Source organism: Convolutriloba macropyga, unplaced genomic scaffold (genome assembly GCF_964194025.1).
Source record: "Convolutriloba macropyga unplaced genomic scaffold, txConMacr16.3 SCAFFOLD_1688, whole genome shotgun sequence".
Taxonomy (NCBI): domain Eukaryota; kingdom Metazoa; phylum Xenacoelomorpha; order Acoela; family Convolutidae; genus Convolutriloba; species Convolutriloba macropyga.
Window position 1 is genome coordinate 1 of NW_027451091.1, and position 24,212 is coordinate 24,212.

At 35.3% G+C, this 24,212-nt stretch overlaps 2 protein-coding genes and 1 non-coding gene across 3 annotated transcripts; 1 reads left to right on the forward strand and 2 right to left on the reverse strand.

Annotated features, from left to right (window-relative positions):
* Positions 1-730: 730 nt before the first annotated feature.
* Trnam-cau (transfer RNA methionine (anticodon CAU)) lies at positions 731-802 on the reverse strand. Its single transcript has one exon. It is a non-coding gene; the product is annotated as a tRNA-Met (tRNA).
* A 12,909-nt stretch (positions 803-13,711) lies between these two features.
* Positions 13,712-17,659, forward strand: LOC142356400 (uncharacterized). Its single transcript, XM_075408320.1, has 4 exons — positions 13,712-14,537; positions 14,727-15,630; positions 16,153-17,042; positions 17,166-17,659. Exons 1-4 carry the CDS (start codon positions 13,712-13,714, stop codon positions 17,657-17,659), a joined length of 3,114 nt encoding a protein of 1,037 aa, XP_075264435.1.
* Positions 17,660-21,042: 3,383 nt separating this feature from the next.
* On the reverse strand, positions 21,043-23,077 carry LOC142356401 (uncharacterized). Its single transcript, XM_075408321.1, has 3 exons — positions 22,768-23,077; positions 22,128-22,280; positions 21,043-21,692 (listed from the first exon to the last, which is right to left on the reverse strand). The coding sequence occupies exons 1-3, from the start codon at positions 22,864-22,866 to the stop codon at positions 21,483-21,485; spliced, it is 462 nt and encodes a 153-aa protein (XP_075264436.1). The 5' UTR covers positions 22,867-23,077; the 3' UTR covers positions 21,043-21,482.
* Positions 23,078-24,212: the final 1,135 nt, after the last annotated feature.

Genomic DNA, 24,212 nt, shown 5'->3' on the forward strand with positions numbered 1-24,212 from the left:
AATGTATTAAGATAGGGAATGAATTAGCATGTATTAAGATTAGGTATAGCGGTCTTAATGTATTAAGATAGGTTGCATGTATTAAGATTAGGGTCCATGTATTAAGATTAGGAATAGAATCTCCATGTATTAAGATTGGGTATAGCCGCCATGTATTAAGATTAGTTATAGCCGCCGACATGTATTAAGATTAGTTATAGCCGCCGACATGTATTGAGATTAGTTATAGCCGCCGACATGTATTAAGATTAGTTATAGCCGCGGACATGTATTGATTAGGTTCCGCCATGTATTAAGATAGGGTATGGGTTTTGTGTATGTATTTGTGCATGTACATTTTCCAGTAGTATAGTCGGTGCAAATGTGGGGGGTAGGTTCGCAGACGCTCCTGATTGGTTGAAATTTTGAGGGGAAAATATCAATGTTTGTGTAGTTATTAAGTGATTACGTGAGAACAATAGAATTGGCGTGGGTAATTAATTGCTGTAATTATGTGAGGGGCAATAATGTGACATGTTGAATTTTTGTTTACAAACTTCAGGTCATATTAAAATGTGAAATTAATTGGCGTGGGTTTTCAATTACCCTAGTTATCTGAGGGGTAATTATGTGACATGTTGAATTTTTGTTTACAAATTTTAGGTCAATTGCAAAGATTGTTCCCCTAATTGTTTGAATCAATTGTGTAACAAATGTCTTTTGCGCGCTCATTAATTGGAAAAAGTCAAGATAGCAAGAGGTAGTTTTGATCTACCGTCCTCTGGGTTATGGGCCCAGCGCGCTCCCACTGCGCCATCTTGCTAATTACATGCATATATGCATTATTTTTTGTACATTATTTGAAAAAAGATGTTAAATAAAAGAAAAAAATGAATTAAAATAGTATAAAATGACAGACACAGTACAAATTATGAGCATCAAAATACAAAATTACTCAATCATTTACAATAAATTGTATAAATTTCAATGAACATCAAGGTACACTTAGCCGAGTGGGTTAATAAAGTCGACAAAAAGGAAAAACTTGCGTAGCTAACTGAGTAAAAGGTACAAATGTTAAAAACTAATGTCGACTTTATTGGGCACCAGCTTTGTGTATACCCCAGTAATCAAATTTACATATAATTACTAATAAAATTTAGTACATGCACATCATGAACATTGTACAAGTTTGTTTGTAAAAATTTAAACAGATGAAAAGCAGCATAAATAGTGTAGAACCCACACAAGTTTTCCATTTTCTGGAGTGGACTCTGTATCATTTTCTGATACTTTTTATTCAAAAATTTGTAATGTGTGATTGATCGTGCTAGAGAATCCGCATAGTAATAGTTTCTATTGAGGCGACCAATCATTATCCAATGTATCCAGCTTCACTGCTTGGAGAAGTGTTGATGATTGCAAAAGTAAATTTGGGCAAATTTGGGACAAAATCTGCTGGAAAGGATCCAATATACCGGAATTTAAGCTCTGGAATACGTTCAATAATGTCACGAAGTGAGGTGTTATCCATGACAAATAAGTTTTCTTTTCTTTATCTCACAAGCTCCGTTTGTACAAGGATTCCTGACAGAGCAATCAAGTTGAAAACTTTCGTTCTGTTGAGAGAAGCAACAATCTTTGGATTTTGTGATTTTGTCAACCGTTTCGTTCTGGGTGCTGGGATGAAACAAAACAATAATTATAAAAAGTCCAAGGAAAATTAGCAAAGGAATATAAATATATATATTTGAAGTTAGTCTACCCCAGTTCACATCCACATCCATTAGTTAATTAACAATTGATGTAGAGAACAACAACTAGATAAAGAGGTTAAGCCCACAAATGTTCCAACAAAAAACATAAAAATGAAAAAATGATGAAAAATTATTAGACATTTTTAGCAACAGTCCCAAACTGATCAATTTTGACAGTGGACATCCTTTCTCCCAGAACAATGATTTCTGTTACGTTTCTTAGTGAACGATCAAAAAACATTTCCAATCGAATACTTTCACCACTGAGTTCAGGATAATGAACATTTTCGCCAGCATCTTGAAGTGAAGTGAGATCGAATACAAGTATGTAGTGGTTCTGAAACTGATGATTCGGTAACGCAGGAATTTCCTCGTTAAAATTCATTGCTTTCATTGTTGTTACGTATGCTCTACAGTCATTAATTGTATCAAGCGATACAATAGCTCTACCTCCGCGAACAATTCTAAGTTCTCGCAAACCAAATTTCTGATAATGGAAAGGATTTTCTTGAAAATGTCCTGTGAATGCCGAATTGGTGTTCATCGCAATAGCTACTCTTCTGATTGGAGCATTGTTAAAAACATTTTCCTGAATAAACTGGTTCTGTCCTGAGGGAATAATAAATGTACGTGCAATGGTTTCCATAAAGTTGTAACAAGCAGGTTGATGAGTTAATTGGTATTTGATAGTCTGGTGATACACTTCGTTAACAACCACGCGTCGTGTAAATAAGGAACAGTCAAGAACCTTAAGGGAAACGTGAGGATTGTAGGAAATCATGTAAAAATTAGGTCTTGCACGAATCAATTTCAATCTTACTTTTGTATTTGGAAGCAGTAACTTTTCACATTGAAACAGGTCAATAGCTAATTTACCGTAGTAAGTGCTTCCATTTTTCAGCAGAAGTTCTTCCTCTCGGTCTATAAACGGGCTCTTCTCATAATCACTAGGTTCTTTTTCAAATTCGTATCCATGACAAGCCAAAATGCCTTCATTATTTCTCGTTGAAGCATTAAATTCATTGGAAATTAAAGCCTTGTGTCCATAGAGACCATTTGAGTTGTACACTTGTTGATTGTTCAGATACACTTCACAGTTGGAGAAGAGTGAGTGTAAAATATTGTTGACATGAGTTAGATAATGTAAATCGTCATCTGTGAAAGACATACCCATATCTGGTTTTCCATGCTCATCTTTTTTTATAAAGTCATCAAACAATCTTCCCTTTTGTAGTCCAACTTTGATTTGAAGGTGGATATCTCTCATATCAAGATAGATGCTTCTATCTGTTTCAAATTCAAATTCAATGCTGCTTTCATCCAGTGAAGTACTAGGATAAACTTCTTGAACATGAGAAGACTCAATTGGTTCCAAAACAGGAATTTTGTCAAAAATCTCCAAGCAAGAGTTTGTAAAGTGTCCATATCGAAAATTGGAATCGTTTGTTGATCTAGAATTCATTTTAGATTAGCAAATATATCTTTTCTCGTTCGACGACGTCGACTGATTTTTGGAGGTGATCTACGAATAATGCGACGTTTTCATGTTTTTCCTGCACCTAGCTGTTTACGTAAAGTTTTCTTTCCAACATCAGCAGCGACAGATTTGAGTTTTTTCTTCCCAGTCAAAACATTTCCAATTTCAGGAGCAGCCATTTCAATTAAATCAGCTCCCACTCTTTTTGCTGCTGGGACAACATATCGTCTCAAAAACGGAATTGCTGTCCTCCCAATTGTTTGCGCTAAAGCTCCAAATCCCCTACCCCTTTGTCTGGCATATCCGCGAAAATACGGTAAATCACTATCAGCAACCATTTTTTACAGTCTTAATTCTAAAAATGATTTTCAGAAGTTTTTCTAAACATTAGTACTGCTCTAGTTACTCAACAGAGTTGAAAGGTACTTTTTCACCATAAGAGTCTCGGAGCTCTAATTTTATGCTGTGGAATGAATTTTTCAGAATTTTTTTAAACTGTAGGTTTGGAAAATTTTGATAATTCATGTATTGGCCAGTTGAGATGATGTCTCCATTCTTAACCTTTGATATAAAAGGAATGCATCGTAAAAGAGCAGCTTTTGTATCACCCACAATGTTGTATTCAACAATATCACTATATATCATCAATGTATGTATTCGTACAATGTCATAAGGAAACTTGGGAAAATGTGGACCAGCACCACTCATGAAAACACCCATCCCATAAACAGCTTCTTCACATCCAAAGACATGACAAAGATCAGCACTAAATATAACAAGTAAAGAATTCTCATTGGGAAGACTCAAAGAAATTCGCTGTGTAATTTTGTTAACGTGTAATCTGATTGGTGTTTTTTCATACTTTTCTCGTTCTTGAACTTTTTTGTTCATTTCGTTTACAATATCAGAGATCGAAGGATATAGACCTGGATCAAGTGTGTAATAGTCTGATGGTTTTGTATTCGGTGTTGCTTCATCTAGATAGAAAAATTTCCCTTCCGTGATGTTTTGGTACAAGGAAGGATAAGATAGTTCTGTAATTGCAACCTCCCATTCTCCTTCGAGATTAATTTGTTCCGGAAGAAAGTTTGTAGAAGAACTTAATGTATTATTTGGATAACAATCAAAGGAAGCATTCGAAACCAACTCTACAGTAAAAGAATTCATATCTAAATGATACACTTTGCAAGCTCTTGTTCATAAAATTTGCCTAGAATTTCATCACCTTGTTCTCCATGAAGGTTATAGGTTGGTGGTTTTAAAGTCGCAATTTTAACAATTTCAAAAATTTCACTTGTGAATTGAGACTTGTAACCTTTTCTAAATGGGATATCGTACTTGGATATTCGAACTTTGTCTCCAATTCGAAAGCGTGGTTTTTTGTACTCAATAATAGGGTTTTTGTAAAAAATTGACAAAAAATCTGAATTTTTAACGTTTTTGGGTGATTTACCTATAGATCTGTTAACTCTTGTATTCATAGTGTTAACAAAACTATTCATTTTGTGAACGTATTTATCGCCGTTTTCCTCCATGTAGCGATAAATAATGTTTTTTAAAGATCTAATTGCTCTTTCTGCTACAGCAGCTTTTGTTTCACTTCTTGTAGAGTAGATTTTGATGTTTCTACTCTTGCAAAAATTTTTGAATTCTCCCCCGAACTCAGTACCTTGATCAACCCAAACTCTATCAGGTTTAGTGTTCTTCCTTAACATTTTTTTAAAGGCAGCTACAGCATCAGAGGCATATTTTGACTTCATTGATTGAACAAGGACCAGGCGAGAAAAGACGTCAACACATATCAATAAGTATTTCACACCGTTATTAAATTCAGACAGTTTATCCATAAAAGCCAAATCAAGGCACCAAATCTCATTGATACGTTTTGCAAAAGCAGGTAATCTTTTGAAATGTCGAATTGCTCGTCTAAACTTAGTGTAAGAATTCTTTCTGTATAAAAAATCAGTAACCTTCTTCTTTGACAACCCACTGGCTTTCTGAAGGTTTTGAATTGAACCATATGCGGCTTTTCCTTCCCTGTACAACCTCTGTAGCTTGGCTTTTTCAGATTTGGAAAGGGATCCAGCTTCCTCGTTCTTTGCTTTTGGCATCTTTGTTTAAAATTTTATGTGGATTTATGCCGATTGTGTCAAGAATTGTGTAATAAATATCGGGACATTCAACGTTTTTCTTCTTCAGAGCGTATACAAAATCGACAAATGCAACGTTTGTATCTCTTCCGTCTAACAAAATGGAGTCAGATAGGGATAGTTTAATGCGAGGTGAATTTAAAATTTCATTGATAAGTGATTCGTTGCTAGAAGACTTTGTTTTAGCGTTAACTTTTCTATAAACAGTTTCCAAATTTTTTGGAACCGAATCCTGTTTTTTGTTATATTTGTCCAATTTTTGAGGTGATAACCTGATTTTTTTATCATAAAGTTGTTGAGGAATCAAAACAAACTGATCCATTTCAAGAGAGACGATTAATGATTGACGGAGTTAAAATTGATATAAGACTGATACCTTTTTTGGAACTCAGAACCTGTCTTCTTTTACTGAGGCTTGTTCTTTTTAAAATAAGAAGATGAATTTCTTCTCTGAACTTTAAAACTTCTTGTTTTTGAATTTCTTTTAGCTCTCCTCTTAGAAGGTATACTATGCACTCGTTTAGAAACTGGATAAAGTCTTTGGAACAATTTTTGAGAAAAGTTATTTTGAAGCTCTGGGAATATTTCTGGAACGCGATCAGAGTAGAGAGATGTTGTGTGCTCATCGTTCAAAAATGTAATCTGTTGCTTGCTTTGAGGTAGGAAAAATAAAGATGGTGTTGAACCACTGTTAGTACAGTATCTCAGAGAGTCGACTGTTTTTGGAGTCAAGTCAATAAGTAAATGACCATAGGGAACTGAAGTTGCTGTGGTATACCAGTCTTTTAGTTGAGGTCCCAATCCCAACTGTTGACTGAGCGTGTTTATTTGTAAGACGTCTCTGGGTGATTTGAATAAAACAATATGGGTGTTCTGTAGTTCAATATCCCTTCCTAGTCGACTTTGATGAAAGAGATTGTGCTTTATGTACACTGTACTTAAACCTTTATGTCTACCAGCAGTTGCTATTTTTACAAAATCTTTAGAACTAGAAATTTCTTCACAAGAGTCATCAAAAATAAGTAAATACTTTGTTCCATTATTAGGTAAATTTTGTATCAACTCAAAATCAACACCTTGAACGAACTCAATGTGTTTTATATTTTTTGACATTAGTCCGTAAAGAGATTGATAGTGTTGATAAAAATAGTAAATTTTGTCAAATTCTGGTTGAAAAGTTCCAAAAACTAACCAATCACGGATGAGTTGGGATTTCCCAGATCCACTTGGTCCAACCAATGAAATAAAAACTCGTTCCTTCGTGGAAATTATTTTGTTCATAATTTTGGAGAAGGTAAAATATATCCAACTGTACTCGACAAAATGGCGATCCAAACTGTTGTCTCCTCACAAGTCTCAGCTAATGTAATTCTTACGATACAACAAGCTAAAATCAATAGTATGACAAAGAACTGGGACAAAAAAACTACTAAAGACCGGTTACACGTCTGTCCAAAACATTTCCAAGATTGACGTTCTTGATTATTGTCATCAAAGACAAAATTACCTAATTGAAGCCCCTTATCAGTGTGATCAGTCATTTATACGCTATCTTCTTCCCTAGGGATAAAGGAACTGTGCAACTGAATTGAAACGTAAACAACGAAAAAAATGCCAAAAATTAATAAAAAGATAAGTGAACTAAACATAACACACAACCAAATTATTGTTCCCTCAGATGAATCAGTGAGAAAAAGCATCAAAATTGAAAAAAGTACCAAAGTTAGGAGCAAGACTATGAAAGAATAATAAAGTATGGGAACACAGTATTTGTAGATATTTTTTGACCAACTCATTCTCTTATACTAATTTCAGAGGAAAAAAAATTACAAATAAAAATGATAAATTACAATCACAAATACAAACATTAAATATTATCAAAAAAATTTAAAGTCCATATCCCATAAACGTAAGCCTTCTTTTCTGTACAATGAAGAGTCTTCTTGTGTCGATAGGGGTAGTTGCTGCAATTCCATTCAACATCCTTGTTTTCTAATAGTTTGGAAGCCTTCGGACAACCAAGATCATCAAGATTTTCCACATCCTTACACAAGTAGGGTGATAAAATTTTGCATTTTTCAAGTCCTTTAGCAAAGTACTCTGTTGTTGGTGAGCAATGTTGATGTATAATAAAAGCCAACTCAGAATAATCAAGCTTTCCATGGTTCCAATTTATACCGTGCATATTTTTTGTATTCCATTTTGCTTGAAAAGTCGGCTTGTAGTCTTTAGGTGGGAGAAAACTGTATCCAAGTACAATTCCGTCCTAAAAGATTCCCAACTCTTTGATAATTTTTCCTTCTAAGCATTCAATATCTAGTACAACGAGAGGCATTCTTTCTTCTGGGATGATTTTTCAAAAAATGATCAACAGTCTAGCATTTTGAAAATACGTGGATGACAAATTTTTATAAAGATACAAAAGAACAGACCAGTAATGTGACCCAAGAGACATGAGCTCGGAAATTGAGGTAACATGTAACAATAACCCGGTCCTTGGTTTGTAGTTGCTTTAACCGCTCCAGCAGAATCGTGTAAAATTGCATGTAAACGAAACACTTTCGATCTTGCTAGGAAAAAGTCCAGAATTGAATTACCGTATCCAATAAGTCCTCCGTGGGGGAAGTTTTGGTCAATTTCCTCCAAATTAATGTTTTGATCCCAAATTTTACATGCAGCCAGGAAACAGTTTTTTCGTTTTTCGTTGTTGGGAAACATTGGAAAAATACTACTGTAACAATTAAAAATGTTTAGAAGTGTGACAATATCCATCAATTGTTTTCTTTATTTATCTAAAGTGATACTGGTCTTTTTGAAAGTCTCTACATAAGAAAGAAGGTCAGGAAGATGTTCCAATAATTTTTTGTATTCCTCCTTTTTTAGTTCAATTTTTGTCAAAAAACTCCATTGAACTCCGTTCCAACGATGTTGTGAAATGGAAATTTCGTGTTTATCAGATTGATATATTAAAGTAGTGCGTCGTAATCCGTTATGAGTAACCCACTTTAGTTCTGAAAAATTGGACTCACTGTCAAGTTTATCAATTTTGGGAAAATTTAGAGCTTCAAGAACTGTATAAGAAGACTTTTTTAGTTCGTAGTGAAGTCTAACGTGGAATACTTTAGATTTATTTCTTAGACTCAGAAAAATATTTCTGGAGGAACCAATATTCCAACTCATTTTCAGTTTGAAAAAAAAGAAAAATGATTCAAATAGTATGAATTAAAAAGACAAATACATTATAAAATTACACATTTATTGAAATGTACATTGTTGAATATTAGAAAAGTCCTTCAGATTTTGTATCAACTCCTTGAATTCATCCAGAGAGTAGCTGACATAAGTCACTTGTTTGAACTCGTTGTTCTCCTTTCGACTAAAAAGTCGAATTTGTACATAAGTTGAAGCTGGGTTGTCCTTGATGTATTGGAGGAAAGTAACATAGAGTCTGCGATTTCGTCCAATGCTAATCTCTCTCACTTTGTGACACTGTTCCAGCACGTGTTCCATTCCTATGTTTTTGTCGAATTGGGTTTGGTTTTCTCTCATCTCCAGTTCTCCATTGAGAAGATCCTCCTTGAGGAAGCAGAATTTCTTAAACTCATAGTCTCCAATTCGCAGTTGCTGGTACTTTTCAAAAGTCCCAAAATTGTCTTTTCTAAAGACTTGGAAGGTTGGTTCAGTATAAAGTTGTCCATTTCTTGAAATCTGGGACATAGTAAATCTCCCAAATCTTTTTGAATTGGAACCAAAGTCCATATAAAAAGGAACCGAATCAGTCCCTGGTTTTGGTGAGGATTGAGTGTACATTGAAGGAGCACTCGAAAGAAAAGGTGATACTTTAGAGAGAGACATTTCAACAACTTGAGCTTAGAGTGAAAGAGAAAATAAATGATGTATTTGTACGCAATTCCTCTCAATAACTTAAAATTTCCTTTTATGGTAATGACGTCATGTATACCCATAAAAGGTATGCTAAATGACGTTATTTCCTTATAGGGTAATCTATTCGGAAATCTTGAGGTTCGCAAATTTTTTAACCAGAATTTCAAACGGATCCTGGTGTTTAGCTCGTCTGTGTTGCATTAAAGAAAAATAGTGCTTGAAATATTTTGAACAAGTATAACAACGAATTTTTTTAGCCTTCTGTTTCTTGAACTGTATCATTTCGAAAATGGGTTTTTATGGAAACAGAACTTGTTATCTCTAAAAATAGAAATTACGTTACCGTAATTCTTGTTTCCATATATAGGTTCTATAGTGTTATCCCGATATAGAAATGGCAGCAATAATGTGTCAGGTTTTACCTCAATTTTACAGAGATTATAATGACAAGACATTATTCATTTCTGTATCAGTTAAGGAGTATAAACCTTATCTACTCACTAAAAAATACTCCGTTGCTACTCATAATGACAACTTTTGTCCATTAAAGACCTGTCACTACCACATTATTCTCATTTCATCCTCAGTGAAAGAGATACTAGAGAAAATGGAAAATTTGTCTTATGTTTATCAAACAGTTGATTGCTTGTACACACTCTATAAACATCAGTTCTTTGGTTCCATTATAGAAGAGTCAGGAGTGGTCTTTACTCAGTTAACCAGAGCGGTAGAGCACAACTTGGAGAATAAGTACGTGGAAAAAGTACCCAGTATCTCCAAAAAACGATTGAGTAGAAAGAAGTTCAAGCGTCACCTTCTACGCGCTGAGCAAAGAAATGCGAGTACTCAAACCCTTGGATCATCTTTTCTAGATAGGGTGCATTCCCTTAGAAATTCAAAGTATGAGAGTGAACTTATAAAGATTGTTGATTGTTTGTTAGATGGACATGGCATAATTGATAATCCTCTTTTGTATCTTGAAATTAGAAAATAAAGTATATAATTTCTTGCTTGTGATTTGTATTTACCTTTATAATTTAAATTAACTTATGATAAAAATCAATTTTTCAAAAACTTTTCTTAAAAATCAAAAATTCAAACAACTTTTTTATTAAATATCGAAAAAATTTTCAAACTTTTCTCCTAAAAATCGAAAACTTTTTCAAGAATTTCTGTTTAATATCGAGTTTTGAATTGAAAAAGTTTTCTTAAATGTCGAAAAAATTTTCAAAAACTGTCATTTAAAAACGCAAAAAAATTTCATTTTTCTTCCTTTTACGGTATGATTTTGCGCAAATAAAAGAAATTTTCTTTACATTTTAAAATGACAACTTTCGAACTTGTTTTGTTTCAATAAATATCAATTTTTAAAACAAAGATTTTTATTAAAAATCGAAAAAGTAATTTAGTTTTTTTCTTAAAAATCAATTTTTAAACGATCGCTTTTGTTAAGAAACAGAATTTTTATCAAAGTGTTCCTAAAATTTGGACAGAAAAAAATTGCTGTGTTTTTTTTTTCAACATAGCTTGCATAGTGTTTGTAGTAAAGAAAAAGTTCAACTTAAAAAGAAATGAATTAAAACAAAAGTATAAATACATCACAAAGAATTCAAGTATAAAATATACAATATCAAACTTATTCAAAAAGAGTTCTCACAACGTGATCTGGCAAGTTTTGAATTTCATTGCCAAATGGACGGACTCTTTCAACAATTGCTGGCGGTTCGGTAGGTCGAACACTGATGGGAGTTATCGGAGCCTCATCAGTCAGCACAATGGGGTTGTGAGCTGTTCCGTCCTCTATGGAGGGGGTTGTCATTGACGGTGTAGTTGACATATCAGTCGAACCATAATATTGAGCTGGATCGAAGTTTTCCAGATCATTAAATGACCACGTGGTGCTAGTATCAACACTCAATTCGCTTTGTTCACTGCTGCCAGCATTGCTCACTATCTGGAGAAGGCTGTTTTGCGGTTCTGGACTGGATACTTGACTTGTCTCGGGTGTATTGAACCAGTTGTTGGGAATCTGTCCTTCCTCCCATGGAAATGTGTACTGAATGCTTCCAGCAACGTAGTTGTCGGGAAAATCTGTTCCGTTAACGTGAGGGTAGTGATGCCCACTGATCACAGCAACTTCGTGACCCATTGCGTGAGTTCCAAGCTGATTCTCCGTGATTGGAACCTGTCCCTGATGATATGTGTCAAACTGTTGTCGCTGGTGCTCAATAATGTGCCACACTGTGATAGGCAGGTTTAGAATTGACTCGTAGAGACCATTCGACAGGTCTCTGATGCTGATCCGAGCAGTCTCCTCTGTGAAAGAAACTGAGTAGAGAAGGCTGTTGTTCTGCACTGTAAATTCCATTTCTCAATGAGGTGAGATTAGATGAGAGTTTATAGTAGTTGAGACAGAGGTGATGTTGATTTTAGAGAATAGAAAGCAAGTGATGCCGGGAGAATTTTTCAGCTCTATTTATACTAAACTCCAACCAATGAGAACAAAGTTTCCAAAAAGGGTAAAGTTTAGCAGAAAAAGTGACGTTATTTTCCAGAAAAGGAAATGTCTCAGTTGTAAAGTTACCAAAGAAGGAATCAACTCATAGAAAATCTAACATTACTATCCGAAACCCGTAAGCTCAAAACTGAATAGTGGCCAAAAAAGGTACTTTTTACACGTGTTATCCTAGTTAACAGCCAAAGATGGATAAGTTAGAGGAAATGAGTTGACGTAATTGATCAAAAAAGTCAAGCTTTGATAAATTCTCTCCATCTCGTTAAATCTCAAATCGATCTCGGAAAATGTTCCAAATTTGGAACTAAATTTTTGTATATAAATGTTGGGGAGTCGTATTCCAAATCGTAGTCTTACCCCCTCTGCATTGTAGTCCTTGTAATAATGAAAGAACAGCGCACTCTGCAGAGATGAAGTAATTGTTACTGGTTCAGGAATTGGGATATAATTAGATTGAGACAAATTTCTGTACTGTTCCATTATCTCTGGGACATAATTCAAAATGAAGAGCATTTCATACTTGTTGATGTGTAGTTCTGACGATAAATCGAAAGATTGTTTTGTTATGTAGTCATCATACTCGAATTTTTTTATAGAAAAGGTTGCATATTCAAATCCTTTACTAAATCGGATAATTCTGTTGTTTTGAGTAAAAACGTCCAAAAAATTGTAAAAGAAATAAGAGTCAACATCAATTTCGTCTACTCTGTAAGCATCAGCGATTCCTTCCTTTCTTTTGTAAATTTTTTCCAAAAGTTGTAAGTGATTTTTGATCAACATTTTTCACAAATGAATACGGTATCAAGTAAAACTCTGTTAATATAAAAGAAAATTAAAATAGAAAAAGCAATGCATAAAATGAAATCGTTTATCTTGAGAATTAGATTTCTAAAGCTGAAGTCTGATTGGGTGGGAGGTTCTATTACAACAACATTAAGTTGTACAACGTAAACTTGTTCTTCAATAGTAGATGGAAATTTTTTCTTGATCTCTCTCTTGTTGTGTTGGAAGCACATTCATTCACTAGTTTCTATTTTCAGTAAATCTAAAATTGATCTCAGGCAGTAAATTTTATCAATATTTGAGATACAAAATTTTGGACTAAATCTATACAGAATACTGTAACAATTGTGAATTTTTAAAGAATAGTTTTCTTGTTGTAATTTCTTTGGAGAAATAATCTGAATGGAAAAATTCAAGTAAAGTTTAACAAATAAGAGTGAGAAGAAAATGAGAAAAAAAATGTTAAGTTCGAATTTTTTGCCACGGAATGAATTTGTACATTTAAACTGAAAGCTAGTTAATTATTTGCAGAACTGTTACAATTAGAATCATATCAATCTTCTAGAATGTTCTGACATGACGCCTGAATCTAAAAATAGAAATGACGTCATTTCCATATATGGAAGGGATGAGTCATCATCGAGTACCTCAAAGTTACATAGCAGCTTTAAATCATTATACTTTCTGTTTTTCAGATTCAGTTGCTTCGCAATTTACCTGAATTTTACTCAATTCAAATTGAACTAACATAACAATGCCTGCTCTCGATAGAAATCTCCCAGTGAAATGCACAAAGTGCGAAAAAATGGTGGTGAAGAAAAATATGGCAAGACACAAACAGTCTTGTGATAGTGGGACTTTATCATGTCCCAAATGTCCCAATTACTATACTCAGAAGAAGGAAGACTTGAATTATCACCTTGCCAAGCATCATGCCCCAAAAGATGTTAAGCTTAGTACTGTGTGTACTGTGTGCTTGGAAGAGTTCCCAAGTTTTTATTCTCTTCAACAACACAAGAGGAGAAAGCATGGAACTTCGACAAAAGTTGGGACCAAATCGAGTGAAAAGCTCAAAGAAGTCCTAGAATCAGAGGAGCTAGACCAGAACAACAAGCAATTGCAGCAGGAACTTAGTGCTTGCCAGCACTTTTTTGATGATACGGAAATGGAGAATGGGAGACATCGAGTGTTCAACTTCAAGTTGTCCAAGCTCGATCCCAATGAGATCAACGAGAAATTAAAAGAAGTTTTCGAAAAATTAAATTGTGCTGCCAAAGTGAATCTAGCTCTTGGTTTTATCCTGCGCAAGGTGGACACAGATGAGTATCGATACTTTTATGCGCATGAGAACAACACTTTCTTTGAAAAATCTCATTTGCTCTGCTCAAAAGGTGACTTGGTCTCTCTTCAAGACAGAGTAGAGAAAATGGATCCAGTGGAGACGTGCGCACAGGAGAGGGAAAATACAAAGTGGCGATTTGCTTTGACTACTAACGTAACAATATTTTGCGCTCTCCTAAAAAACATTCCAATGGGATGTATCAATGCTGTTCTTCCTGAACAGTTACTTAGACGACCAGATGTGAATTGTCTTGTATCGAATGGTTACGGCGAGACCTACAAAGATTATCTTTGCCTGTTCAGAGCTATAGCTGTTCACTTGTACGGATCATCTGAGTTGGAAACGAATGCGGCAAACTTGTTTAGTGCCTTTCTTCATGAATCCGGACATGATGCAATCAACTTTAGGGGAGTATCAACCGATCATCTCGTGTTTGTTGAAAATGCGATAAAGCATAACATCTTTATATATGATATTGATATAGAAGAAGGAGAATTCGTTGGAGAACTTGCAAGAAGAAGTGTTCAAATGTACGATAAGAACATTAATTTACTGCGATACAACAACCATATATGCTACGTGGATGATATTAACACATTCTTTAAACGATTCCGTTGCCCCAGTTGCGATACATTTATAGAGTACGTAAGTAATTTCAACCGTCATGTAAAATCCTGCAAAGACAGAGTACAGCATATTTATCCAAAGAGTGTGTATGCTCTGCGAGAAACCTTGTTTGATAAACTCGATGCATTCGGAATTTCTTACAATGATGATCAAAAACTGTTCAAAAACTTGGCTATTTTTGACTTTGAATCTATCTGCGTTCCCACTGAAGAGCTAAAAGATACAAATACAACTACTTGGATTGGAAAACATGAACCAATATCTGTCTCCATTTCCTCCAACTTGATTGAAGAACCTGTGTTTCTTTGCGACAAAGACCCTAAGAACCTGATTGTTTCTTTTGTCGAAGCTCTTGAGGAGTTAGCTAACAAGAGTAAAACCGAAATGCAAGCAAAATTCGCATCAATTCAAGAGATAATCAATAGTCGAGTCAAAGCCATCTTTGAAAAATTGAACGAAAGGAAAGGTCGAACAAATCCTGCATTTGATTTTGAAGATGAGTGTATTGAGGAGGAGGAGGAAGCTGATATGTCTACTCAGTTCCTACAAATGCAGAAAAATCAACTTTTGGACTTGCAACAACACTTTGAGCGTTATATCAACACATTACCTGTATTTGGATTCAACAGTGGAAAGTACGATTTGAATCTCATCAAATCCTACCTTCTACCTTATCTCATTCATGAACGGGATATTCAACCTACAGTTATCAAAAAGGCAAATCATTTTGTTTCCTTCAAGTTCGGTGACGTGCAGTTCCTTGACATTCTAAATTTCCTTGGAGGAGCTACATCTCTCGATTCATTCCTCAAAGCTTACAAGACCAGCGAGACTAAAGGTTTCTTCCCATATGAATGGTTCGATTCTCCAAATAAAATTGACGCACCTTTTCTACCCCCCTATGAATGTTTCTTCAGTAAGCTGAAGGATCACAACCCTTTGGAGAAAGAATTCACTGACTTTACTAAGTTGCTGAACAGTGGACTATCTCAACAAGAAGCTCTGAAAAAATTGAGACTGAAAGAAGTTCCTCCATCTGGAGTCGATAACTACAATTACTTGAAAGTGATTTGGGAGGGAGAGCAAATGTCTACATTTAGAGATTTTGTCAAGTGGTACAACAACAAGGATGTTGTTCCAACACTAGAAGCAATGCAAAAAATGATGAAATTTTATCACAACAAAGGAATCGACATGTTAAAACTCGGATGTACACTTCCCAATTTAGCAAACATTTGTCTTCACCAGTCAACAAACCACAAATTCTTCCCATTTGTTGAAAGTGACAATGATTTACATGATAAAATACGTGAGGACATGACTGGTGGACCTTCTATTGTGTTCACAAGAAAGGCAGTAGTTGATCAAACCTTTATCAGGAATTCAGAAAATATTTGTAAATCTATCGTGGGTATTGATGCTAGTCAACTCTACCCTTTTTCAATGTGTCAAGAAATGCCAACAGGAATTTACACACGGTGGGAACTCGACACAAATTCTCAAAAGTTCAAAGCTCGAACCAATAAATTTCGAACATTTGAGAACATGGTCATGTCTTATCTCCAATCACAACGCCCGGAATGCATAATTGAAAGCTATTATACGACCGGGAAACAGAAAAAGATTGACTGTTTTAGCGTGGACGGTTTTTGTGCTCATTGTGACACAGTATTTGAAGCAATGGGTTGTTATTTCCATTTTTGCCCATGCCAAGAAGATCGAGCAAGCCTCTCGGAGGAGGAAATGCAGAGAGGAATCAGAAAAAGAGAACATGATGAATTGAGAAGAGACTATTTGAGAAACAAAGGATACAATATTGTTGAAGTCTGGGAGTGTAAATGGTGGGAACGTGTTAAAGAAGAGGAAGATGTTAGAAATCACGTGAGGAAGAACTTTCCCTTCAAACTACCTATGAAGCAAGAGTCTCTTTTAGCGAAAATAAGAGATGGGAAAATGTTTGGATATGTACAGTGCGATCTCGAAGTTCCAGACGGATTAAAGTACAAGTTCTCTAATTTTCCTCCTATTTTTAAGAACTTTAATGTCAGTCGAGCTGATATTGGAGAATATATGAGAGAGTATGCAATTGAAAACAACCTACACAAACAACCTCAACGAATGTTGATTTCGAGCTTCAAGTTGGAAAATGGGACAATCATTACACCTTTACTCAACTTTTATCTCAGTCTTGGTCTGAAATGTACAAAGAATTATAGATTTGTACAATACACCCCCAAAAAATGCTTCAACAAATTTGTTCAGTCAGTGGTAGATGCTAGAAGAGCGGGTGATGAAAATCCTGACTCTAGCGTTGTGGCTGAGACAATGAAATTGTTGGGTAACAGCTCTTATGGGTATCAAATTATGGACAGAAGTAGACACACAGAGACCAAGTACTTGAATGATGAGAAGACGCACAAAGCAATCAATGGGAAAATGTTTAAGCGTCTGAACAATGTGTCAAAAGAAATTTACGAAGTTGAGCTTGCGAAATCGAAAATTGAGCATCGAGAACCTATAATAGTTGGTTTCTTCATACTTCAGTACGCAAAATTACGTATGTTGGAGCTCTACTATAACTTCTTCGACAGATTTTGCGATGTGGATAAATTCGAAGAGTTAGAGATGGATACAGATTCTCTTTATTTAGCGCTAGCGCACGAGAACTTGTATGATTGTATTCGACCTGCTAAAAAGGAAGAATGGGAGACTTTGCGAGAAAAGGACTGTGATGATTCCTTCAGAGCAGATGCCTCACACAACTTTTTCCCTAGAACATGTTGTTCTAAACATAAGAAGCATGATAAACGGGAACCAGGTCTTTTCAAGGAAGAATTCAGATGCACCGAAATGATTTGTCTCTGCAGTAAAACCTATTGTTGCTACGATGCTAAGTCGGACAAGTACAAATTCAGTAGCAAAGGTCTGAACAAAAGAACTCTGGAGGAGATTGGAGATGGACCAATGGAAAAATATCGTCGAGTGATGGATGAAATTATCAACCTTACTTCGACAAATAGAGGTTTCAGAACAATAAATCATTGTGTTGCTACATATGAACAGACAAAGAAAGGGTTATCCTATTTCTATCCCAAGCGAGTAGTTCTAGCTGACGGTATCCATACCGAACCCCTCAAATTGTAGAGCTTTTATAATAACTTTTATTATTCTCTAACATGTGATCTTTTTATTATTTTGTCTTTGTCAATTTTTATAATTATGCTTTAAACTTTATACCAATTTAATGTAAAATATCAAGTGATTTTGTATTTTGATGTGCATAATTTATACTGCGTCTGTTATCTATAACTTTTTCAATTCAATTTTTTCAAAAAAGCTGTCATTTTTAACCAATCAGAAGAGAGTAATTAGAAATTATTGAAAAAACAACGTAAAAATGTACAAAAATCTCAACAATTTTTCAAAAAATACCCCTAATCTTAATATATGTCAACGGATATAAATAATTTTAAAACATGTCGACCGCTATAGCTAATCTTAATACATGTCAACCGCTTTAACTAATCTTAATACATTTCAACCGCTATAACTAATCTTAATACATGTCGACCGCTATAACTAATCTTAATACATTGCGGCGGCTGTAACTAATCTTAATACATGTCGGCGGCTATAACTAATCTTAATACATGTCGGCGGCTATTACTAATCTCAATACATGGCGGCGGCTATAACTAATCTTAATACATGTCGGCGGCTATAACTAATCTTAATACATGGCGGCTATACCCAATCTTAATACATGGAGATTCTATTCCTAATCTTAATACATGGAGATTCTATTCCTAATCTTAATACATGCAACCTATCTTAATACATTAAGACCGCTATACCTAATCTTAATACATGCTAATTCATTCCCTATCTTAATACATTAGGGAGGACCCAAATCCCGAAAAATACGCTATACCCTATCTTAATACATGGGGGTCCTCACCCCCCCCCCGGGGACTATCACTCACTCTATTACTACTCAGGAGTTTCTCACCGTTTTCAGAATCATAGGAGCAGTTTAATTCTTGGTGGAGAGAGTTGAAGTCACCACAAACAAAAACATTTGTCATACTTTCTGAGAATACTTTTTCCAGTGAGAGTGGTTTTCCAGGTAAATTGTATACAGATATTATCCAAAAGTCTCCAAAATACGGTAGCGTGATGCATAATTTTAGTATTTCCAGAGTTTTTCCGCTGCAATCGTTCTCTTTTTCAGCTGGTTCTGTTTGGTTTATGACGATGTTGTTCTTTATTAAAATAAGAGAGCCATGATGACTGTTGGTATAAGTTTCTGTTGCAACAACATAATTACGAAGAGGGTTGGTTTTCTGCCATTTTTTCACTTCATTCACGCAAATTATGTCTATGTCATTTTCGGCTAAGAATAAAATGAGATCGTTTATTTTGTTGTTTAGACCTCGACAGTTCCATTGCAAAATTTTCAGCTTATCCATTTTGGTTAAAGTTTTGGCTGTTTGATATGTTTTTAGGCGTCATTGAATTAACAGGGATTGCATTTGCACTCTTAATGCTCTCATGTATTTTTTGACCATCAATTTTTTCATTGAAGATGCGTGAGGCGCTGTTAGAGACAATGTTTATTATATCACTATAGGACATGGTATTTAGAACTGTTCGTATTTTGCTCAAGACTTCGGCTACAAGAACAGCTATTTTTTCAGTTTGTGGCGGCATTTCAACGTTGGTTTGCGGTTTAAAGTTTTTCGCTGCAGTATAGTATTTATTCTCATTTATCTTTCTTGAAGCCTCAGCTAGCTTCTGCTGATAGGTCGGACAACCGCGATAAACTGTCGCATGAGTACCGCCAGAGTTAGAACACTTAGCGTTTTCTTTTTGAACAGTACATTCTTTAACACTGTGCTCCTGCGAGCAGCGAAGACATCGAGTAGCATTACTGCATTCTTTTGCTGAGTGACCAAATTGTTGGCATTTGAAACATTGCATTACATGGGGTGGTTCACGGCTTGCTTCACATCGGCATAGCTGCCAACCTATTTTGACACCATGTTTCTGAGCTGCACTAACATGGTTATTGGAATCCGTTATGACTTGGATCAATTTTGTTGGTTGGCCAGTTGCTCGACTTGTTATTCGTGTAACTTTGTTGACATTCATTGCATTGTTGTTTAGGAGTTCAACTTTTATCTCATCAACACTAATGCTGTGATGGACATTTACAATTACGAAACTGGGTTTGGTTTTTGGCTTAGGAAGCGTGTTTCTGGCATTCACAGTGGCACTTGGAAAGGCTTGAGTTAGGTTTACGGTTAGCATTAGGCATTCTCTAGAAGCGAGGTCCTCAGGTTGAATAAAAAAATCGGTATTGTTCTTCAACTCTCTCATGTGCTTTATTTTGACCACTGGAAAGTTCGATCTGATTGCTCTTGCAAACTGTATTTGTGATGGCCTTGGATCAATAGAAACAACCATTGGTCTAACGTTGGTGATTGGAATTTGTGCTTGTTTTCTGAACCTTTTTCTTTTACTTCGCACTTCATTAAAATTGCTTTCATCTTGTGTTGTTTCGTCGGCTGTCATTCTGGCTTCAGACAAAAGCCTTTCAATTTGGCTCATTTTAAAACTCAGCCTCAGAGAGGCTGTGACTTCTCGAAAAATTCTCTAATAAGTCTTAACTTGGCCGAGTTGTTTTCCGTTTAAATGGTTGATTAAAAGTAAAGTGCTAAGTTTGGTAGTGCTAGGCAAGTAAAACTTCAAGAATCGGGATTTAGGCGCTTTAAGATTGAGGGCAATTGCTTAGCAGAACGACGAAGGTAAAATATGAAACAACTTTTAAAGCGCAGAGAATAATTGAAAATAAGCCTAATAAAAGTCAGGATTCAAAAAGCAACTTTTAGTGAAAAGTCTCTTTTTATAAAAGAATTACTCCCAAAGGACGTTCCTACACAAAGTGGAGTACTTGCTTGTGGCTTTCCTATCACACTTTGAGGTACTGATCCGAAAGTGACATTAATAGCGGTTTAATCATCATGGACATTTAGGCTCGATTTTCAATTTTCATCAATTTCAAAGATCAATTTTCATATAGAGTTTCTTACGTTTCAAACCAAACGTTTAAAACAAAAGATACATACTTATATTTTAATTTTAAATACCGAACATAGAGAGTCTAAGAAACCAATTATACTGAAGCCCTCTCACGTCCCGGACCAAACAAATATAGTTTTTCTTGGAGTTGCTGCCGGACTTACCGAACAAACAATAAACACCGAACAAACAATTTCTTTCGTTAAGAACTGAACACCAAACATTCCTTACGTCGTTTTTGTTCGATCTTCTGGACTAGGGTTTGAAAATGATGATGAGCCCAATGAGGTTTTAATGAAAAAGTGGAAAAAATTTTCAGGCCATCTAGCGTAACCTATCTCACATCTCTTTGAATAAAATTTCGTACAATTATTTCATTTTCCCCAGGAAAAATTGAAATAAACAATTTTTTTAAGTTGTAAAGACTCTAGTGAGGGGAAGTTTGTAATCAGGTGGTTCCTCTGTAATCAGATGGTGCCAGAAAACAGATCTGGCTAATAAGTAGGGCTGAAATTGCGAATAAGTTAGCGAAAAAAATTTTTTGCTGAAAGAAATTGAAGTACCCAAATTTTTTGTCAAAATTAAATTAGAATACTTTCCGCTCAGAAGAAAAATGGTCCACTAAATTTTGGTTTTGAATTTTTTTCTTTCAAAAACTATGCTAAAAGTGATTGGGCAATAAATAGCAAAATGCCGGAAACTTTGAGGATTTTCATAACCCTCATTTTGTTTGCCATCAAAGACTGAACATCAAAAACAAAATCTATGTCATCCAAAAATTTTTAAAATGCGCGCAAAAATTCCCATTGCATCGGCAATGGCTTCACTCAACTTTCTGACATTTTTTTACATTTTGTTTCATGACCCTTTATATTTTTATGTGAGTTCAAGTGAGGCAAATTGTGCTGACCTCTCCGTCCTTGACGAGGTCGAACGCCTCCATGAAACCAATTCTGAGCAGGTGGATGATGTAGGGCAGCCAGAGCACAGACCGGACGAAAGTGGCAACAAGACAAGTCTTGGCCACCCGAAGTTGGGGCTGCTGTCTGTTATTCCCACCGTTCCTCCCTCCTCCTGGCTGGGGGGAGTGAGTTGCCTAAAAATTAGAGGAAAGCGGATCTTATATGTTAACTCCTTAGTGTCACATCTCTCCCCCAACGGAGACAGAGAAGGGTTTTATGAACAACCCAGGTTGCTCGGGCTGTAATACAGTCAGCAATTTTCTGAGGTTTGAAGTTGCATCGGTAAAGCGGAGTTCAGTACCAAATAACATCATTTTTCTCCATTCGTTGCTCTGCTCCCATTAAAAAAAATTAGGTCTCGAATGAATCGTGCAACTATTTCAAGACAATCGAGCGTCCTAGCGGGGGGGGGGGATGGGGGGGGGATTGGGCAATGAAACGCTACGGAAACTGAAAAGTTCGTATGTTTTAATGTATACTATATTTGATTTTGCTAACCCAAATATTTCAAATGGCGATGAGATGAAATCAGAGCAAAATTCAGCTGGAATTCAAGACAACAATCTAACCTTATTCGCTCCCTTGATTGTCTGTTTGTTAGCATTGAGATTGTTTTGATTGGCGCCAGTGTTGTTTACGTCGTTGTTGTTGTTGATTGTGATAAGGGGCTTCGATGCACCATTCTGGGCAGCAGTTGGTTTCTTGTCCAATCGTTGAGAAACCTGTCAAACATAACGCACGTTTTACACGTTTTTTTTTTCAAAACGAATTAAGGAGGGTTATTGATGTGCGTACGCACATAAAGTCTCTACCCATCCAGCAAGTGTATAAACGGTATACTTGAACAATAACCACATATGAAATTAGTTAATTTTACTCAACAAAAAAGTCGATTGATCCAGCCTGCCTAGAAAACAAGTTGGTTCTCATGCAGTAATTTAAGGCTATGAAATAAGGCTATAAGGTTAGAGATATTGGGATTCTCTATTTATAGAAATTTGGTTTTTCAAGTTGGCCAAGGAGTCGTTCGAATAGGACCAAACTTGACGTGAGAGTTTAACAATGTATGTAAACAGCAAGAACTTTTGATCTAGCCTGTCCAGAAAAAAAACTGGTTTTTCATGTGGAAATTTCAGAGATAGTGGAATTCTCTAATTTTAGAATTTTGGTTTTTCAAGTTGGCCAAAAATTCTTCAAGTGGGATCAAACTTGACGTGGCTCAATTCTCCTGTAGTTGTTTGTTCGTAACTGCACCATAGCCGGTCCCCAGCGCGGATGAGAAATGAAGAGGGAAACACACCCGCACATACTGGAAAATCTCAAACATCAGTTCTTTTGAAATTGACTCGAGAATTTTCCGACAATAAAGTAGCTATCTCATCGTAACTCTTGTCATTTTTAGCTGGACTAGAATCTTAATTGCTACAGGTAAGATAAGGTCGAATGCCAGTACTTTTCTACCCTCTTGTGGCCCACCAGTTTTCCACTAGCGGCCCTTTAGTTATTCACTAGTGACTCATTAGTTTTCCACTAGTGCCCCACTAGTGTACCACTGTTCCAGAAAAATTCCTATAGTGCTCCACTAGAGTGCACTGTAAAATGGCAATGTAACAATAGTGATCCACTAATGTTGTTAAGTGAAATTATAGTGGACCACTAGTTGAGATTAGTGTGACTCCAACCCGGGAATATCTATTGATAAAACCGGGCAACCAGGGAACTTGTTAAGGTCTGCTTCCAGTCGATTGAAGCTAAAAATGGATGAAAAATCAAAATTTTTCCGAATGTTTGCCGTTATGAAAAAACATAAGAACTTCATTTTTTCCAAATATGTGAAAAAATTAGATTTTAAAAATTAATTTCCCACAAAACACTGAGAACAGAGATGCTAGTTGTAACCTAAACTCCGGACATACTTAAATTGGTTGTATAATTTCTCGCAAAATGGAAAAATTAAAACAAAGCAGTTCGTTATGAATCGAAAAACAATAATTAAATACAAATGTTTTTGTAATTGGATTAGAAGTATTCAAGGCCGGCAAGATATTAAAACATCGTCTTATATCGTTAAAGCCGCTGATTGCAATAGTATTTAAAAGTGATATTTTACCTTATGTCTTGAGAAAACATAAGTATAAAAATTTTCCAAAAAAAATTTGGTCGAAAGATTTCAAAAAAATTACTTTGTAACATCTAGTATATCAGTGATCGCATGATGTAGATTTTGAAATTAAAATAACGGCTACATTGACGCAGAATAATCAACAAACCAATAACTTAAAAATTAGTGGAGTGATGGTCACATTAATAGAGTGCTTTGCAGTAAAAGTGGTCGAAAACTAATCGACAGGTTTGTGAAAAATGGGCCTGAAATTTTTTAATGTTGTCAAGACATCAACTTTCTCTTTTTACAAATTAATAATCGAAATTCTAATTTTTCGTACATGTCCTATTTTTCCTTCATTTTCATTTTGAAAATTTTGAGATGATCAGATTTTCAAAATTTACAGAACTGCATCAGCATTTCTCATTAAAAACTTTGTTATATGCTCAGTAGTTCTTCGGTGTTTTTTTCTGATTTTAGAAAAAGAAGAGGTTTGTAAGCTAGTCTGTTTTTAGATGTCGTCATCTGATCTTTAGTGACTACTGGACTG

What these genes read in the sequence shown, in the direction of transcription:
- LOC142356400 (XM_075408320.1), top strand. Translation starts at nt 13,712, where the DNA reads ATGGAGAATGGGAGACATCGAGTGTTCAACTTCAAGTTGTCCAAGCTC. An exon ending in TACATTTATAGAGTACGTAA is followed by an intron (nt 14,538 to 14,726) that starts GTAATTTCAACC and finishes TTCCCACTGAAG; the next exon opens with AGCTAAAAGATACAAATACA. An exon ending in TTTAGAGATTTTGTCAAGTG is followed by an intron (nt 15,631 to 16,152) that starts GTACAACAACAA and finishes TGACTGTTTTAG; the next exon opens with CGTGGACGGTTTTTGTGCTC.
- LOC142356401 (XM_075408321.1), bottom strand. Translation starts at nt 22,866, where the DNA reads ATGTGCGGGTGTGTTTCCCTCTTCATTTCTCATCCGCGCTGGGGACCG. An exon ending in GGAGAATTGAGCCACGTCAA is followed by an intron (nt 22,281 to 22,767) that starts GTTTGATCCCAC and finishes TATGTTTGACAG; the next exon opens with GTTTCTCAACGATTGGACAA. An exon ending in CAATCAAGGGAGCGAATAAG is followed by an intron (nt 21,693 to 22,127) that starts GTTAGATTGTTG and finishes TCTAATTTTTAG; the next exon opens with GCAACTCACTCCCCCCAGCC.